Raw genomic sequence first — 20,608 nt, 5'->3', positions numbered from 1 at the left:
ACTCAATACATTCCACCACCTCCACCCTGATCAGTCACAAAGAAGGAGATTTCTAAAGGTTAATAATGTGCAGTGTCATGTTGCATGATTAGCATTTGTATGGGTGACATTTGGGCCGATAATTATTTTCATTCATTGTTTCTCATGTATTGTTTTCTGCTGCAAAGTACCTGTAGAATGACTCTCATTATTGTCCACCACCTGTTGTCCCAATTATCCAGTCTGCCTTGAATTAATGTATAAAACGCCTGATGGGATTTTTCTCGCCAAAACATCATGTTAATGGTATGGCCCCATTAAAGGCTATTTATTGAAACCATCACTTTGCTCCTGTATGTGCAATGGCCTGGCTGTGAGACACGCAGAAGCGGTTTGCGCCACCATGGGGCCGGAGTGACACCCATTGCTATAGGCTGACCGTTACTTGCCGCTCACGTCCACCTGCTTCCAATGTTACCAGCCGATTAAATGGGAAGCATAGATCTGAGGTGGGATGGTCCTGCTCTACGTCATAATTGACTCTGTAGGCCGTTATCATCTATTGGCCAGTCATGTGACGTAGTACAAAAAAGTGGCAAAATATGCGTAGGGAGGAGGTCGGGGTGGGTGGATGGATGGGTCAAACAAATACAGGAAACCAAAAGCACGTTAGTAGTTTGGTTTCATAAACCTGACCAAGTAGTGTTGTTGTCTAAACATAACCAAGTAGTACGTGCATTTGCACATTTGGCACCGTCTAAAGCATTTAAACGGTTGCGATAACAACCGATAAAATGCCATTTTATGGGCTGATAACATTTGAAAGGAATGTCGCGTCTCGCTTTTGATGTGGACTCCTAGGTCGACTTACCCCTTGAACTCAACATTGTTCTTCCGGACAAAATTTGAACTGGACAAGAGTTTTGAGTCTTCGTGTTCATAAAAGATGATTGCAAACATCACGATTTACAGGAAGCAGTGTCCTTGAGAGAATTGTCACAAAAAAGGTTGTAGGGTTGCGGCTGGAGTGGTTTTTGAGCATGGAGTGCGTCAGACGTTTGTGCGAAAGAGTTAATAAACACACAGTAGGAACTGATGTTCTGTTTAAACAGAGTGAAGGCTAGCTCCCCCCCCCCCCCCCGCTACATGCCGGCTAATATCTGAAGGACACACCTTCACAATGCAGAAATTGTGTGAATAAGCTTTCCTTGAAGAACTTGGACAGAATTTAAGTGTATATATTATCCAATATACTGTATAGATCTCTATGTATACATCCCCCTGAGAGCAGAGGGTTTCTCCCCCAGTCACCAAGGTGATTTTAGTGAGGGTAATCTCTCATAATTCAAGTCAGATGGATTCACCGGAAATCAAATCAGCTTCCCAGACTGTGAGCTGAGGAGGCAATATCCCAGTGCAATTCTTCATTGACCTACATAGCATTTCTCCCTGACAGTTCCTCTCTGCTCTGCACCTCCCTCCCTCCCTCTCTCCCTCCCTCCCCTCCATTGCCCTAATCTCTGGGGGCTTCTCCCTGTGCGTTTGATGATGAGCGGCACAATATTCATCATCGCAGCCTCCGAAAGTGGAGGAAAAAAATATATATATCTTCACCAAAAATTGGAATTTGCCAGCAATTTTGCTCCTTTCCAGAAATGTAATTACGCATCAGAGACAAATGTGAATCTGTGTGTCTCCAAAAAAAAAAGGTCGCTTGATTAGGTATCGAGGATTGGGTAATTTCCATCAGTGATGATGTGAAATTGGGGTGCTGCAAGAGTGCGTTGGATATGTGTGTGTGTGTGTGCGGTGTGTGTGTGTGTGTGTCCGTGTGTGCCCCAAGTTCACACATACACACGCTCGCGCACACGCACACACCATTTGCAGTGAAACGCTGCCACATGTGCAGACCCACATGCACACCCAGAGACAGACAGTAGGCTCCCTCATCATTAATTCAGGAGCCATCACTCTCACCCTCCTTCTGCCCCTGAGAAGCTCTCGATGCTTCCCGGCAACATTATGCATATTTATTCATACATCCTCCCCGCTTCACTAAATGTCACTGTAAATGTTTCTACTTCTAATGAAGCCATTCCTTTATGTTTTTGTTCTATTCCCTCTACCCCGCTCTCCTCCTCGTCCTCTTCTTCCTCTGTGTGCCCCCCCCCCCTGTTTGAATAAGGAATATCCCCAAAAATGTTTTAGGTCCGTTGTTCTTTCTCTATTACCATAATGTCTCTGAAACTTCAGAAGCGCTTTATTCAGCTCTGCTAATTCCGTTCATACTTAGCTTCACCTCGCCCAAGCGCCTCGGAGGAGAAACGCCACCTTTGTAGCAATTACTCCAGACCTTGATCTGACTGAACACCCGCTCCACCTCCGCCACTGCCGCCGCCACCACCGCCTCCATCGCCACCGCCCGCCCCTCAGTGGCGCGGGATTTTTTCAGGCTCTCCTCTGAGTCCTCACCCAGAGCCTCAGAAAGTGAATACAGTAAGGCCGGCTCACTTCGGCTTTCAGTTTGTCTCCCTCCGCTTTGTTCTCGACTCCATTCACCTCCCTTTTCCCCGCGTCCCCACCTTCCGTTTCACACAAACACGCACATGTGCATTCCACATTCCTCCGAACAAAACAGCCCCCTCGGTAACAACACATTTTGAGAGAGTTTGAAGGTGTGCCGTTTGTGCCCGCTAGCTCATTCAAGAGGGTATTGAGCATTCTCAGCCTGGTAATTATCAACGGCTGCAGAAAATTGTTTAACAGGTACAGCAGCTTCTATAGTGTGAGAGCCATTCATGTGCGCAATAACCTTTCAGCCTGTCTGTTACTGCAGTTGTCATGGAACTGGGAGCTGGAACACGGCATGATTAGTAGGTAACAAGGTATTTTTTAAAAGTTCATGGTCTGCACCTCTAATCCACTTTGTAATGTAGTGGAACGAGAACATGCATTTAAATATTCCATATCTGTCATCTCATACTGAACTTAGTCCAGAGTGTGTGCCGCAGTGATGTCTCCGATGCGCTCTGTGACAGTCAGAGTACATCTTGTTTTCACAGAGGAAACACTGCCAAGATGGAAATGGTGTAGCTCATATCAAAAAAAAGAAAAAGGTTTGGGGTTTTAAGCGCATGAATCCAAGAGATTAAATGGTCCATATGACAGCAGCAAGCAAGATTCAGTTTCCGACTGAGATCAGTGCAACATACGTTGGATGATATGATGTCAGGACTGGAACCTGCACCCAGTCATTTGGGGCAGCGGGGATGAAAATATCAGGCCTGGCTGTGCAGCTGCAAGCGGAAAATGGACAAAATCTCTGAATGGGTGGTCCATCTTAACCTCCCGATGCTGCTAGCTGGTTCGGTTTGCCTCCCCAGTAAACTCTTTTGGGTACTGTTAAGCTTGTAGGGGTAACCAGGATACTGATTAGTCCAGTTGTAATGGTAGCGGATATATAACTATAGAGTGTTTTCCTGCGGTCCAAGTAGTTCAACTTGATGAGTTTTTTCCTTGTTTTGGTTTCAAGTGAACCAAAACCCATCATTACAAGCCAGGTGAGACCTTTCCCTCTGCTCATTGGTTAAGTGTGTCTGGGGCCAAAGGAAGGAGGTAAAAAGCGAAGGAAGGTTCCTGAAGAGGGTCCTGTCCCAAATTGAAAAAGGAAATATGTTTCCTTGCTGAGCCAGGTCAGATTATTTCTAAGGCTAGCTGCTAGACACTTTCGCTCATTGCTGCAGGAGGCGTTTCGCTGATGATCAAGGTTTAGATCATGTTTCTACCACAAGTTCCTTCCAAATGAATTGTACCAATGGGGAAACAGAAGCAGTGTTCCATTCAACCGGACTACACAACAAACCCTTAGAGAGGAGTATATCAGAGATGCCAAAATGTCTCATTAAATCTTACTGATAGATCAAAGTTTGTGATGAGAACAACTCCACATTGGACGAATCTGCACCTCATGATCACACACAACAGCTTCACTGTCTCTCAGGAAGCTCCTTGGTATAGATTCTACAAGACTTGTAGAATTGAACTGCACTGAACTCTTTTGTTGCAATGTTGGTGCACAGTCTCCCTTGGGTGTTCAGCTGGGTTGAGTTCTGAAGGCCGTAAATCATCACTAATCCAACCATTCAGTGAGCCCTTGTGAACGGCATGGACTCATATAATTCATTTTCATTTTTCACCCGTCTGTAACCGCGAACTCGAAACGGCACAAAAAAAGTGTGAGATCGTGCCCGAATTCTTGGCAGATGACTCCGAGACAGACTTTTCAATCATAAACTGAGGTGGAACGCTCACACTGACTTTGTGCCAAATGGTTTGGACCTGCACATTTCACTGCGACTCGCTCACGTCAGTGAATAAAGGCCAGGCTAATGAAATCAAGTCCGGTGCTCACAGGAGCCATAAAATGTCTGCTTTTGTACCGGAGCTAATTATTCATCGGGGCTGTACTAAAGATTAGTGCGGATATACAGTATGTGAAGAAGCAAATCCTTTAAATGGCTCTTTTATTGTTCCCCTACAATCCCCCACAACCCCTCATTTTAGATACGGCACAGGCAGGCACCCTTGTGAAATGACTCTAAGCCATTGTTCCCGTGTTATCCTGAAGACACGAAAGGCTAGTTAGTGCTGCCTTTGATAGAGATGCCCGGCACCGTTTTAACATCTGTGTTATCAGCAAGACAGAGAATTACTAAGGCTGGGACGGGAATAAAGCCACTCAATCCTCTGTCTACCCCCCCCCCCCCCCTCTCTCTCTCTCTCTCTCCCTCTCTCTCTCTCCCCCTCTCTCTAGGAACAGAAAATAATCACGTGCAGGGATTGTAGGCTTATCTTGCTCTTTTGTGTCACAAAAACTTTTCAACAGGGGGACGTCTCGATGCGCATAAAGCACGACAACCTCCTGAATCGACAGCGCCGCTCGCATTCCTGCTAAGGGCGACACAGCGGTTTATTTCTTAAAACAAGCAGATTATAACACACAGTGCGTGGAAGTGATGCAGACCCATGGGAAGTCTGACTCGAATCTCGAGTCTGCCAAAAAAAATAAAAAAAAACTTTAATCAGCACACTTGTTTCTAAAAACCCTGCTGTGCAATCTCAAAGGCATTACAGTGAGGTGAGCGGGTGAGGAGCAAAGGGTGGCTGTGTCTCCCTCCGAGCTGCTCGCCAGCTCTGATGCCCCCTACAGGGCAGAAGGCTCATAGGCACGGAGGCCTGCAGCTGGAAACCTCCAGTTATTGCATTCGATTGAGCTAAAACAGCAGAGAAGTCCAGCAGCAGTGTGTGCCAGGCTTTTAACCCTCGAGGTCGAGTGACGGCGGTTAGAGAAGCAGGGTCAGGGTACTTTTTAAGTTTCACTTCGCCTTTCTGGAGAGTTGCACAATGAGAAAAAATTTGAATGGATTTTTTATTTTTTTTGTCTGAAGTGTTGCTCTCTCCACTGTTAGTTTGAATCAGTTTTAAATATATTATGGCATTGCCTTGAAAAAGAGTTTTAAAATAAGGCTTTGTCAATGACTCATTTAGAGGGTCGTTCATTATTCAAACCTTGGGGACTCGTGACCCAAAAGACGCTTGTTTCCATTGCTGGTCCTGTTTTTGGTGTTTTTCTTTCACATCTCCAGAATCCTTCCCTGTCATGTGGTGCTCATTCAACAGTTCATGTTTTCATTTCATCGCTGGTGTTTTAATCATTCATGATTCCAAATGTGTCACCCATGAGGAGATTGTGGTCAACATGACAAAATGCTGTCATTCAAGAGTGAGTCTGCAGTGTGCGACAGACAGACAGCCAGATTGACCATACACCAAAAGAGAACAGCTTCTTTGTTCACGGAAACAACAGTGCACACTCAGTGGGTCCCCTGTGCCCCTATAGGCTCCCAGAAAACAGGGCACCAGCCCATATAGTACCTCTATGATGTTCCTATGATATTTCTAGTGGAACTTATAGTGTGTATAGAGTTTAACAGTGCCTTTGATATCACTTCAGTAATCCTACAATACCCCCAGGGAGTTACAGATGTACTGTGATGGTGAAGTATAAAAGTATACATGTATTTACACTCTCAAATATTCCACAAAACGACTATGTGTAAATGTTAATTAAACAGGAAGCTAAAATCAAAGTTCAGCACAGTAGGCCTAGCCTGCGGTACCATAACAATGTGTCAGTACAAACAATTTAAGCAGGAAGCTAAAATGAATCGAAGTCCAGCACAATAAGAAAGAAATCTAAAGGTCCAATTAAAAAGGGGGGGGGGGATCAACCACTGGCCGACCGCCCCCGTGTTATGGTCCTCATTGGCGTCTGCTGCTGTGTCCTCGGACTCCCCGGCAGTCCTCTCCGACCACCGGGGATACCTGGGAACAGGGCATATTTAGGGAAGTAACAAGGTACACCTCGGCTACCACCAAGGTCAAGTCTCACGTGCCAGAGTGCTTGACACCCCCCAAATTGTGCACGGTGGGGCAGAGCTTCTCAGTCTGCCGCTGCCTCCGTGTCGCGTCGTAACGCTCTGGACTTTCTGCTTGCCATCTTGTTGCCCTCTCACTCCCACCTCACGCCAACCCAAATCCAGTCTGCTTAACCCTAACCCCTGCCAAAGGGACCGTGATGTGGGCGTGGCGTGAGGTTCTACAGGCCTCAGCTGGACCATATTGCACCTCACACCACGTCATGCCACGCCCACCTCAGGCTGGCCTATTTTTGTAACCTTAGCCCAAACCCTAACTTGCATGAGATGAGATGCAGAAGGCCTCACCTGCAGACCATAATAAAATGTCCTCATGTGGGAGGGGGGGGGGATCCTCCATGCCATTGGCCATTCATTCCAAGGGAAGCGTATGCAGGTGCAGTGGATTAGTGATCAGGGTTCTGCTTGCAGGAGTCAAAAGGCAGAGTTGGCTTTAAAATACATTCTTGCTTTAAAAACTGTACATCCTTCAATGAACAAATAAATACATGTATAAAAACCCTGCCATAGAAGAGAATAAATATAACCACTCTAAAACATGCAGACACAGCAAAGGAAGGTACAAACCACAGATGACTAATTTACTCATTCTCTGCTGTGTGACACGCTCAGAGACACCATCGGGTTAGTGCATCTTCTATCTAATGTGACTTTCTGATGCGTCCAAGGAAAGCTAAGGGCTGACGGGAAGAGAGAGAGAGGAAGCTGGGTGAAATCTGCATCTCGATTGCGGAGACACCCCCTCCACACACACACACACACACACACACACACGCACACACACACACACACACATGCACGCAAACAACCACGCGCGCGCGCACTCATCCCTCGTAAAGGGGCGTGTGGCGCTGGCAGGGACTCAAACCCTCTGCATTTGCATCAGTGTGAGGAGCCGAGAGCGGTGGCGCGCGAAGAGACGGACGGAGTGGAAGAAAAAAAACTTGCAACAGATCAACCAGGACTTTTACCTTTTATCTTCATGATAATATGATAATTTTTTTTCGATCCCTCTGATATTTTTGGGGACTGCTTATTTTTTTACCCTCACACTGGCCGGATTTCACTTGTGACAGCGCCGAATGAAAGGGGGCGAAACAAGGAGAGAGACCCGGAGAGACCAGCGCCGGGGAGGAGACTAGTCTGTACGCGGAGAGGAGAGCGAGTCGCCGGCTGTCGGCTTGTGCGTCTTTGCGCGGTGGGGACCCAGGACCAAACTGGACTGCACTGTGTTTCTCCCCCGGTGTACAACAAAAAAAGGAGGAGTGGGGGGGGGGAATAACTTGCTTTTATGAGTCTCCGGAGAAGATCTGGTGTCATTTGAACAGAATCGGAGGGAGCCTGTCAGATCGTAGCTGCACTCCGCTCCTCCACGCATGTTGGAAGTGGAGAGAGGAGGGCTGGATGCCTGCGGCTTTGCGAGTCCTCAAGACGCAGGTGAATGCAGCTGTTTTTATTTGACTTACCGCATAGGGCTGAAATAATTACCGCTGCGCGAGAGAGCACCGACATGATGATAGGTTTATCACCACTTCCCCACGGTTTCACCAACAATTCTACAAATTTGATCTCATATGATCCCGCTGTTGTTCCTTATTTATTTTTGGTATATTCTTTTTGGTAATATTTAGATTACAACATGCATGTTCAAACTTTTTTATTTTTATAATCGTGAATTGCCATGCGTTGTGTTTATGCGGGATTTTGACAGTATATGTTCCAATTTAGGCTTTGCTGCTCCGTTCCTTGACTCGAGGCTACTTAGATTTACGCTTTAATTGATTTCCCCTAAATATCGGAGTGCCAGTTTAATGGTGTCACTGTTGTGGGGCAGACAATCGGCGCATCTGGATAGCTGCTGGTGCACAAAAGAAACCCACAACGTCTAAGAGGGGGGGGGGGGGGGGGGGGCACTTTCTATTATTTAGCTCCTGTGCAAAACAGACTGGGCCTATTACAAGGACTGCGGTGCAGATATGCTTCAATCCGAGCTGGATTGATCTGGAGACACGAAAGAGAACTTCCGTAGATTATGTAGTTTAGTTTGTGTCACATAACATGATCAGTCCCAGATAGAAGCGGAGGAGGACACCCTCAAAGAAACACCCCTCTTCATTGTAATCTGCGTTTATAATTGTTAAAATCCATGGTTCGTGATCTTTGGTATAGTGGCATCTTTTCGATAAATATCATATTCGGTACACGGTGATTCCCCAAATGAATGTTTTTAAATTAGAGTCCTGTTCTGGTACTACGTCTCAGGTTAATGATAGCTTCTTTTTTTGTAAGAGAAGAGAGAGGAGGGGAGGGGACGGGAGGGGAGGGAGAGAGAGAGAGAGAGTGAGTAAAAGAGAGGGAGAGAGAGAGTCATGTCACTTAACGGACTTCTGGTACTCTGTGACTCAGTGTGCGGCTCCGCTTACATACAAACACACGAGGCTTTACCCACATAGGTTGGCTGTTTGTCATCAAGCCAATCATCCTCCTCTCCGAGTCACCCACTCTGAGCCTATAGAAGCAAAAGTGGTCACAATTTTGGGTGAAGGGGGGTGCATCTGTGCCCTTTTCTTATAGCCGTGTTTGTATCGACAGCAGCGCGTATACAGACGGACCCGCGGAACGTCCAGAGCGCACGGCGACCGCATGCAAGCGCGCATTCCTCCCAAACCCTGCTCACACCTCCGCTCACATCTCTTTTCCTTCCCACAGCCAAGGATTACCTCCTGCCCGGGCATCGTTTGACGGACTAGGAACGCAACAACGAAAACGGGGAGTGGGTCATTTCTTCTTCCACATCGTCGGGCTTCTTCGGGGAGGATATGGCACGGTGGGCGCTAGAGAGAGGAGCGCAGCCGGCACAGGCGAGAGGAAACAGGAGCTGAATGACAGGATGCCAGCGACCTGAGCCCCTACACTTCTAACTTCGTTAAAAAAGAAAAAAAGAGACGCTCCCGCTTTATTGTGTCGAGTTGAGAGAAGAATACTCTCGTAGAAGAACCTGCCGGAGGAGTTTCATTACGGAGTTTTTTTAATCTTTTTGTATGCGTAATTTTATTTTTTGGGTGAGGAAACAAGGATGCATTGTGGATTAGTCTTGATCCTGTTCATGGGAATCCTTCTGGTGGTCAAGGCTTTCAAAAACGGTAAGTGTGATATCTAATATCTGTATAAATAAAGCTTTTGTGTACACTGCAAAGCTACTAATCCCAATATTTTTCTAAAAGATTAGCCTGCTCTGATCTCCGCTGATCTTTTGGCAAACTCGCAAGGCGCTCACCTGCCCATTCTGCCAACACCTCGGGAAAATCCGTTATTATATTTCAACAGAGACTTCAATATTATTGCTTAACAGCGACTAGAGATCTTCATGGCCCTATATAATTGTGTTTCCTCTTTATTTTATACCTTTTTTATTCATGATATCCCTCCAATATTCCCATGTTAGGCGTTTTTATCTCCCATGATGCCCTCATAATATCCCTAAATATCTCTTTATTTGTATTCGCGCAATTACAGTCTCTTGTGATGGTTGTAATATATCAGAAGCTCCTTTGAGAGCACGTTTGTATCCCGTGTTGTTGGGGCCAGCTATCGGTTAACACGCTGTGTGTTTTTGTGAAGTTCAAATAGTCAGCCCAAATCCTCGGTTTACACAACTTCCCCTTGTTCTATTCGTGCGTGCTGTAAGAACTTTGCGCTTTCATTCCTCACTCATTTTATTCCGATTGAACTGATTTCCGTGTGTGTGTGTGCGCGTGAGTATTAAAGCAGCAGATGTTGGCAGCTTTCATTTTAAAATGATGAAAACGCGCGCGAATGAAGATAAATGTGAGTTACGGCCCTCTGAAAAGCACAATTCCTTTAATGGTGAAACTCATAGTGTAGTTTAGAGGAACAGACTGAATCACTGGGACTTTCCGCTTCGGCCAAACAAAAACTTTTTTTCTTTCACTGAAGCTTCTCCATTCACTCTTTTTTAATTTGCATTTATACATCTACCCAAAGCTGCTCCTTTTCTTATTCTAATGTGAGGAACTGTTCCTTCATCTGAATGTAACTTTCATCTCAGTGTGCCACAGCAAGGCTGCTCCATAAGAACTCACCATAAATAATAATAATATTATTAATCATGATACTAAATACCAACATACATATACATTGTGTGCCAGTTAAGGTCTGTGCAGACTCTTTAACATTTGTTTGTCTTGACCAATTCAACTTTGTATAAGACAGACAGATATTTTGGACCCTGTTAGAGAAGAAAAAGTTTCTCTGAATCTGTCCTGTCTTAAGGAAGTTGCACATTTTCTGGTCTAGTCCAACTATAAGCCGCTATAATGTAGCTATGATACGAATGTATGAAATTTGAGCATCAGAATTGTGAAATATAAATTTATTTTCCTGAAAAAAACTTCTTTTCTTTCGCTTCCCTCGGCAGATAAATGTGGAGGCAACATCAGAATCTCAACCGCCAACTACCTCACCTCGCCCGGATACCCCCTGTCCTATCCCCCTTCTCAGAGATGCGTGTGGGTGATATCGGCGCCTGGTCCTCACCAGCGGATCCTCATCAACTTCAATCCGCATTTCGATCTGGAGGACCGGGAGTGCAAGTAAGTACACCACAATATTTTCTATGGAAAACAGATGTGCTTTTGGTACCCCTCCCCCAAAAAAACCTTAATTTATCGAATGTTTTTTGTCTCCGAGGGCCCCTATCTGATTTAAAGTTAGTCTGGAATAAGGACGATAGAGTGAAAATATTCAGTTTGCTTTTGTTTTGCAAAAATGAGTGAATGAAATAACATTATTAGTGAAATGAATCTGTCTGGGAAGCTCACTTTGGGAGCCACTACACCATGAGAGGTTGCGTAGAAGCTGTTCACACAAACAAACACATCCATATCTCATAGCATATATACATGTGTTTTCCTTTCATGTGTGTGTGTGAGTGTGGGTGTGTGTGACACTCATTCCCCCCTTCCCCTCATGCATATTGCACATGAAACTGCGCCATCTAGTGTCGGCAGGCTCACTGAAGCCGCACCAATGCGATCCTGCTCTGCCCTTACACAGGGCATGCAGGAATGTCCCTTCCCTGCCATCTGGTTTTGGAATGCCCTCGCCTCCCGTCCTCGTGGAGTGAAGTCACCGGTGTGTGATATTGATTTGAATTGCCGTCATTTTGCAAAAGGCCTATTGGGTTCACCGGAGGCCATTAACCGTGGTTACTTTATGCACTGCAAGAAGAAGAAAAAATGTCCATCTTAATGAGCCATTTACTTTCACATTTGCTCATAAAATCCCATTACTCCCCCAAAACAAGTAATAACTTCCAAGAGTGGGGCTCAATAAAATAAAAACTCAGCCTATTTTAATCAGGCAGTCACTCTGTTAATGTCGGAGCTGGAAACAAGTGAAATGATCTGACTCATCTGTTTTCTTTCACTTAGATTTAAACTCTAAACTTGGTGAAATGACTTGTTTTTTAAGGTGAATCCCTTAGCGACAGTTAGTTACTGATCCTTATTTGACTTGCGAGCCGCGAGCTGTCGCATCGAACAAAGAGCTAAGCGGCTAACCTGTTGTCAGATAGATGGTTTAAGCCGATGAAACGGGAGACAGACAGTAATGTGATGAGGCTGTGTCAGTGTGGGTGCCCTGAGGTGAGCTTTGCCTGGGCAGACCGCCTCCCTCTGATTGTCTGTCTCTGTGTGTGTGTGTGTGTGTGTGTGTGTGTGTGTGTGGTTTTAGTGCGTGTGCCGGTGCCTCTGCCCTGCACTGTCTCAGCTGTTTGTTTACGCTACAGGGCTTGGGAGAGTACAGGGCTTTGCTGGATCCTGTTACTGTATCACTGCTCCACCCAAAAAACCTGGACCCTTTGCTTCTTTTGTGCTCCCTCAGTGTCATCCCCCCCCCCACCCCATTCCGTATATGTCTGCAGGGTGTGTTTTCTTTTCTTTTTTAATCCCGGATCTCAATCCCACTTTAACCTTTCTTTACTGCTGTCAGAGATTTATGGCAGGCCGAATACGGCCATCTTTTTGAAAGCTGGATGCTCCTTGACATTTCTTTTTGGGTCCGATTTCAGCACCAGAGAGACTGTTAAACTGCCAACATCCTCAAGTTAGAACGAGAGCGGGAGAGGGAGAGGAAGGGACAGGGGGAGGGAGGGGGGCGTTAGCAGAAACAATGCTGGTGCTAATCAAATTAGTCAGGAATGAATTTCCTGTTTCTAAACACACGCAGTAAAAAGAATTTGGCCCCCTCAGGCTCAACGAAAGCTGCTTTTTTCTTTTACCGAGTTGAAAGGAGGGCGGGCTTTGGGCTCAGCGATCCATCCATGTATCAATTACAAATAAGCTCGACGCTTTCATTTAGCAGCCGCCGAATTTGCAGATTGCCAGTTAGCTTGTTCTCGCAGATGAAGTTTGTGTCGTGAATTTGTTTGCGTCTGTGAGCGACTCTCTCTCGCTGTCTGCCCTGTTTCCTTAGTCATTACATGTAGAGCAGACTGTCATACCCAAAGTGTGGTCAGGAGGATATGAGCCGCTCGTCTAGAGAAACCCAAAACAAATGACACCGACAGACGGCTGTGAAACTTAAGTAAGTCTCTGATTCATGTGGGCCACACAGAGACTGCACCGGGAAACGGGGTCGACCTGACCCACAGTTTTTTTTCCTATTTTTACCTCGGCGTGCCGTTTCATTTTTAATGTTTCTAATGCAGTGGTTTTCATGGGACTTTAGTTCCATTTCACAATGTATTCCGCCTCGTGCCGCTTCCCTTTGGCTTTAGCTGGCAACGACAGGCCATGACGTGAAATCCATTTTCCTTTTTTTCCTCCTTAATTTCAAATTACGGCTCGATGTAACATGAGAGTGGGCTGCTGTTCTAATCGCTTAAGGCGTGTCATAGGTAACTGGATTATGGAATGGGGGAATAGTTACTCATGTGTCCGTAGACAGTAGTTGGGTGTGATTTGCGTTGGACCCATCAGACTTCCCGTCGCAGCTCCACTCACCAAATCAGCCCTTACAAAAATGGAAACTGATGAGAATGGCTTCCTTATCAGATGGACTGGCAGAGTGGGCCACAATGCATGCTTCAGTGCACTGCCTTGCAATCTAATTAGTGGGCAAATGGAACACACATGCACCACATGTTCCCCAACATGGCTGTTATCTGCAAAACCAAACAAGAAGCACTCAAAGTAATGCTCGTAAAAGGGAAAAACAGCCTTTTACTGAGTGGAGTCTGTCCGGGGTGGGGGGGGGGGGGTGGTGGTGGTGGTGTTGTTGCACGTGTGTGCTCCATCCGACAGGTTTGTTTGGGGAAGTGCAGAGGCCTGTATCCTGAGAGCCGGGGGAGGAAAGCACTTCATCACCGAGATAAGGAGACTTAAGTGAGCCCTGCCATTCTGAATGCAGAACGTGTTTACCTTTCACGCACCGTTGTAGAGTGAAGTTTTCGGGAGGGTTCGCCCTCGCCGCTCCCACGGCTAATGAAGTTTGAGGCGAAGGCGGCGCCCGCATCAAGGCAAATATTTGAAGTCAATTTTGCTCTGAAAAATGGTCGGAATGAGCGAGCTAAGCTGAAGTTGGGAAAAAAAACTGAAGTAAATAGATACGCTTTCGCTCCGCTCCCTCACCGGGCACTCTCTCGCTTCTCTGCGATCTGATAAGGGCTGCCAGGCTCGTCTCCATCATCTGAAGGAAACACAGAGGCTTCAGTGGATTTCATTTGAGACAAAGTGACGGACAGGTTTCACGTAAGGCAGATTAAAGGGCAATTTATTAAATTTGTAGAACAGACTATGGTTCTTACTGTCCAAGTCGGATTTTCTGTTTAGAAATCGGATAAAGTTTCCAGGTTTGAGCGTAGACCTGCTGAGATGATACTCTCCCATCATGAGCTGCAGGCTGTTCTCGAAGAGGAGAGCCAACTTTCTGTAGATGTGATGCACCCTTGACAACATTATGAATCATTGATAGCATTGGATTTGCTGACCCAACCAAAAAAAACCAAAACAGTGACTTCTTTCCTTGCAGCAAGCCAGCCAGACAGTCAGAGCTGCACTGTTTGTTGTTGGAGGCGCAGGAGAGAGGAGGTTAAAAAGCAGAGACACTCTCTCCTCTTTCTCAGCGCTCCCTCGTTTCTTTGCTTTTCTCTCTGTCTGGTTGGTGTTTTTCTGGACCTCGCAGAAAATCCCAGTGTGACAGTCTGTGCAGCAGTGGATGGAGAGGGGAGGGTTCAGATGAAATGTATGGCAGGGTGGTACTAGGCGGCGGAGATATTTGAGGAATGCCTCCTAAAGCAGCAGCCCTTTGTGGAGGGGGGAGACGGAGGGGGAAAGTCAGCCTCCCACCTCTCCACGCTTCAAAAGCCCGCGAGAGCCCCCCCGCCTTCAGGTGCCTGTAACTCAAAGCTTGGGAAAGCGCTCTCTTCCTCTTCTTTTTAATTGTAGTCCGCTCCATTCTCCGTCCCACTGCCCCTTTCCGCTGCGGTCTCCCGCTGAGCTGCCCCTGTGGAGCTGCTGGGCCTGCTGGGAAGGCAAACATTCTCCGCTGTGTACCCTCTACAATAGACATCCTGCCCCTCCTGGCATTCCTGACCAGGCCCCAGACTCCAGAGATGACTAATGGGAGATCGGGGAGGGGGAGGGCGGGTATGACCCTTCCCTAGATCTATAGTTGGCTCTGTCTTTGTCATGTGGAATCCCACTAACTCCACTCATATGGCCACGGTGCCCGACAAAGAGTGCCACCTGTTTCTAGGAAGTGAGAGTGGAGGACAGAAGGGGCTTTAGGGAAAAGATCCAGTCGGCCAATTACCCTAATTCCCCTGTTGCCCCTGTCACCTGAATAGCAGCTCCACGATAGAGAGCGGTGGAGCTTCACAGCTGGGGAGTGAGGATCTGAAAACAGCTCTGTCTCCCCGCCCCCTTTATTCCTCTTTCACCCTCCTCTACAAGGAAATCCCGAGCAAATAAGGAGAAGTGGGCTGTGCGGCCGTTTATCAGCCGTTGTCATGGAAGAAAAATAAATAAGGCAGCAACGCAACAGGAGCCTTTTTTTCTGAACGGGCCTGTGGCGGTATAGCCTTTTAAAGAAGGGAAGTGCTGTGACCTCCCGGGCTGAGCGGACGGGGCTTCGGAGTGACACGGATTGTTGGAGATACTTATGGCCTGTTAGGGGACATTTATTTCTGTTGTGGATGTGCACGTCTTTTCATAGTGCATGTCAGGGAAGAATCCGTGCTGGCGGAGTTCAAAGCGGCACAGCAAAATAGGCACAGCAAAAAAAGAATAAGGAGAGCGTCGAGGCGACGCCGCTTCATTTAACCACCAGGTTTGACAAAAGCAGCTGAAATTATGCACCTGGTATTTTCCACAGCAATAGACGTGCATGCTTCATAACAATGGAAATCAAATTGCACCTCAAATGACATTGAAAGGCCAGCTTGTCAGCAGCAGATCAAAGAGCAATCCACCTTGAATATGTCTTGTTTGCTCTTCACGGTAATTACACCAAACACTTATTTTGTCAGCGTGGTAAAACGTCCAGAGACGAGCACCATGCGACTTCAATTTCTGTTTACAGCTCATCATTCCCATTTGCGACCTGCAAACCTTAAGCGTGGATGAGGTGAGGGGAGCCGGTCAAAGCAAATGAGGAGCTGCAGATGAATGTTAAGTGTTCACTTTGTTAGCTAACCAGTGGGCAAGAGAGACAGGACGGCAGACAGAGATGTTGCACCGGAAAACCGTTGACCTTCACTCTCAATACTCTCTTTCCTCGTCTTCATCTCTTTTAACCATAAAGGGTTAGTCCCTGGCTAATGAGCAGGATATAAGTAGGTCTGTGCACATGCTTGCAATATGTGTGTGTGTGTGTGTGTGTGACCGTGGGGTTGAGGGTCTTTTTTTGTCTTTTTTCATCCGCCGGTGAAGTGTTTCACCTTGGCCGCGGCTTGGAAGGGCAACCTGATTGAAAAGCTTTCTGTCCGTGGCATCTGCCATCCTCCCCGCTGCTCTGTCACCACTTTGATTCATGCACAACCTGACCACAACCGGGAGGCGAGCCACTCTACCTCGCAGCGGGAGGGGAGGTCCACTTCACCGCCAAGGAGTAAGAAACGGAGGAACGAGGGAGGGAGGGCGAGGAAGAGAGAGAGAGAGACGCGACAAGGCCAGTGCTCATAAATAACCCGCTAGATTTCAAGCCTGGGTCGCATATATCTGCGGCTGTACAAAAGCATCATACAGTCTCATGTGTCTGCCTGTTTTGTTTCTCATCTCGATGTGGGAGTTAGCGGCTTGTGTTTGCCAGAGATTGAGTGTCCCTAAGCTGTATCTGGCACACGGCTGGTGAATTCTTTTTTCTTTCTTTTTTTTCCTCCGTCTTTTTCATTCCAGCCCCAAACCAATGCAAGCTTCCCTATATGGAAGTTTCTTGTGGAACGGAGCCGCACACAGCCCACACAGCTTAGAGATGTCAGCCGTATGCTCTTTTACTTTTTCTTTTTTTTTTAAATCTGAAGCAGATTGCTAGAAAAGAAGCCGTATGGAGAGTGTCATGATTAGAAGACAACATTTGTTAATCTCAGCTCTCTATCTGGACACACATCTACTGACTGTAAGAAAATTCATACTGATTTTTCCCTCCAGCGCAGATGAAAAAGCATTAAACACTGGGGCTATGATTCAATTATGCATTTCTGTTTCCAAAGGACAGTTGGCAATAATCGCTGTCTCCCCCTCTCTCCGCCTCATATAATATAATTAGCAACAGGTTTTCGTCTCGCGCCTTCTTTTCTTTCCATTAAATGCTGATTTCCCAGTTTATGAGGCCGCATGGAAAAACAACAAGAAGGGATAAGGAGGGTGAATGAATGAGGAATAATTTGAGTTAATAAGTAGCAGAGCAGTAGCCGGGGGTGGATTTCTTAGAATCGCCCGTCCCAGAAAGAGAAGAGGGAGAGGGAGGTCTGGACACTTTAATGCGGCGTGTCCAGGCTTGTCAGACATGTTGCGTTGAGTGGTCTAACCTTGAATGAGGCTCATGAGTTTGATGGATGTGGCCGTGGTCCTACGTTTGTTGCCCCAACGCCTCAGTGCTTACAGATCCACAAGGGGTAACAGGTTGGAGGGGGGGGGGGGGGGGGGGGGGCTCAGCGACCACAGGGTTCTTTATTCAATCAAGCTAGTCCCCAGAGGGGCTCGTGGTGAAGCAAAGTTTGTTTGCAGCGGGTAAGAGGGTATAGGTAGGAAGTAAAGCCAATGGCCCTCCTGTCTCGGCCCCAGATCCCCCCGGGTCATTTTTGGTCACTGTGTTTGCGCACAGCGGGTCGGCTCGCTGGTGTTTCTCCACCACTCAGCTGGCCGTGATTCGGCACGGACGGCAAGCAGACAGTGATTGATGGGGCGGTACCCCACCGCTCTCTGATTGAGTTAGAGCCACTCACAAGCCCTTGCTTTGTTTGCTCTTTTTCTTGATCTCTCCTCACTAAATTGGCAACATTAGCTGTGGTCTTTCTTTTTTTATAGCAGCCACCACTTTGCTTTTCTTTTTCTTTTTCTCACGGCTTGTCGTTTCTTTTGTTAGATGGCAGTAATTGTAAAAAAAAAAGAAGCCTTACAGCAACCTTCTGTGGCATTATCACAGTGGGTGGTGCTGAAAGAGTTATTAGAAGCCTGAACCCCAAGCTGTTCCAGGATGACCCCTGTCCACACGGGGATAAGCGGCAAGAAGGCCCCTCTTTTTCATGAACTTACACAATCTCCCAGTGAATTTCAGCAGAAAGCAGAGGGAAACGATACAACCGGCCGGACTGCTTCCAAATTGGCAGGAAAGTGTGATTGTAGGGCCAGTAAATGAAAGAGTCACCTTGCCCTCCAAATGCTGGCAAGGACTGGCTGGCCATCAGCACTTAGATCGGCCCAGTAATGCCGAGCATTCGGCTTGTCTGCCCGGCTCCACGGAAGAGACACACCGCTTGGCGCGTGGCCCTCGCAGCACGGCTCATTTGGCCTTCGAAGTGCTGCATCATTGGAAAATCTGAGTGCTTTGCAGGCAGTAAGAACAATACGGCCGTCAGAAGGAAATGAAGGATGTGGTTATAAACGGTAGATATTGTGTCCAAGGGCTGATCCGCATTCAAAAGAAACTTCACGAATCTGGCAACAACTGGCCATGGTGTAGCAAATGTGTGTCTATTGTAGAACCCCCCCCCCCCTTATTTATTTTCTTCACCATCCTTTTTCCTGTTCCTGTTAAGATCTACAAATAGCTTCTCTTGTCTCAAGGTTATTGTGTGGTTGAAGGTCAGACGGCTGCTTGTATACATTCTAAGTCCTCTGCGAAGTTCTCTTTCGGGGCCTGTTCAGTCTCCCCACCGCTCCCAGCCAAGTTGCTCTGCGTCCAGCCACATGACCGGGTCACGGAGTACCCAGCCCAGACTGCTCTCCGACCCCCTCATTCCCCCGCCGCCTCCACAGACTGCAGGGAGGACAAAGGAAAAGAAAGAAGGAGGGAGAACGCTACAGGGGACGGATGGGGGGCGTTTAATTGAATAATTCCCAGTGCAGTTATTACCACCATTGCCCTCGAGCTTCCCTAGCTGTTGCTGAGCATGCTTCACGCTTCTGAACCCTTTCTGGATTCGTGTTGGCACCTGTTTGCCAGCTACCTATATCAGCTATTTGCACTACTTCTCTCTTTTGTTTCTGTTCCGTCGCTCGATCAACCGCTCAACTTACTCGCCTTCACGCTCTTTCACCCCGGCCAGTCAGTTTCCTTTTAACCCAACACCACCACCACCCACCCACCCACGCCACTCTTTCTCCCTTCCTGCCCATTGTGGAGAGGCGAGAGAGTTTTGAACAGGACCCAAAGCCTTTACCTCTAGTTGACCCCAGCTTCAATTCCCCTCCTCCTTTCCCTCTCCTCCTCAGCTCCTCTTGCCTTCTTTGAATGCGGCAGGCTCCTCACGCACACAGCTCGTTACCCAGCGGGGAGCGCCGCTAGCTTCTCACAGCATCAGGAACAGATAGATGATTGCCTTCGCATGCGGCGCTCCTTTTCAGGGAGGGCATATTGTTTGTCTTTTTCTCATCAGCCCGTAAAATGTGAAGTTATGTAGCGTTCACTCTGCTAGAATCAGTCCATTGTTAAGTTCAGTGAGTCACTAGCTCCAGATTGTTGACAATTATCTCCACGTTTCCTCATGTTTCTTCTCGTCACATGGTTACAGCATGCCGGGCGATCCAGTGGATCCCATACCATGTCCTCATGAACAGGATATCAAGTAATAGTCTGTCCCCGAATAAGCGCCCCCCCTTTTTTTGGGACATACCCAAATTAACCCTTTTGATTGGGGTATGATCCTGGCCTCTTCTTTGGAGTTTTAACATCAGAAAGTCACAATTAGTCCAAGTGATAGTGAGGCGAGTTAACAGCGGCATGAGCATGGTTTTTCACCAATCTTTTGTTGCTTTTTGTAATGGAAATGTATGCCGTTTTTTTTTGGTCAAATTGAGCATTCTGGTTTTTTTGTCTCGAGGTGGTTGTCTTTGGTTCACAAAGAGATTGATGTAAGCTTAGTAATGGTTCTAGTATGTTCCAGGCCCATTTTGGACCCCTGCTTAAGGGCCTCCAATGCATCGAGATATTTTATCATGGGTGCTTGAGTGTTCATTATACAGTAGGTGAAGATGATGCAGCCCAATACTCCCTGCAAGGTGTGCGTGTATCCATGCCACCGAGTCCCGTAGGTGACCAGAGCAGGGCAGTGACAGTGTGTTTTAAAACAGAGCATACACGCGGCGGCCCTGCTGTGCCACATCGCCCCCTTACTCCCAGCGCCCTGTTATTTTTACCCTTGACTTCTCACTGTTGTAACCCCGGCATATCATCCGAGCCGTGCCACAGACCCCTGCGGAGGACTCTCTCTCCACTCACCTCTTCCTGCCCCTCTCTCCCGTGTAATCAGAGATCCTCTCAAATGTCAAGGTGGGACAAATGGGAGACATTCCCTACTGTAATGGCCCCAGAAATGGGCTGAAGTGCTTCTCTTCACCTCCCTCCCTTTCTCTCCCCTCTCTCTGAGGAAACACACAGGTCTTTTCATC

The 20,608-nt window shown here is 47.2% G+C and overlaps 1 protein-coding gene across 3 annotated transcripts in view; it reads left to right on the top strand.

The window, feature by feature from the left end:
• Window positions 1–9,552: 9,552 nt before the first annotated feature.
• nrp1a (neuropilin 1a) overlaps window positions 9,553–20,608 on the top strand; it is a 53,140-nt gene continuing 42,084 nt past the window's right edge. For 2 of the 3 annotated variants that reach the window (XM_076112638.1, XM_076112637.1), the window contains exons 1-2: window positions 9,553–9,619; window positions 10,915–11,089. In XM_076112638.1, the coding sequence (XP_075968753.1) occupies window positions 9,553–9,619; window positions 10,915–11,089 (242 nt within the window). Of the gene's footprint in view, window positions 9,626–10,914; window positions 11,090–20,608 lie in introns of all 3 variants that reach the window. The other variant, XM_076112636.1, reaches the window with a different exon arrangement.

The sequence above is a fragment of the Anarhichas minor genome, unplaced genomic scaffold, assembly GCF_050575085.1.
Source record: "Anarhichas minor isolate MPS153535 unplaced genomic scaffold, ASM5057508v1 ptg000050l, whole genome shotgun sequence".
Lineage (NCBI taxonomy): Eukaryota > Metazoa > Chordata > Actinopteri > Perciformes > Anarhichadidae > Anarhichas > Anarhichas minor.
The sequence above is the reverse complement of the archived record's forward strand: the minus strand, read 5'-3'. Positions and strand labels throughout refer to the sequence as shown.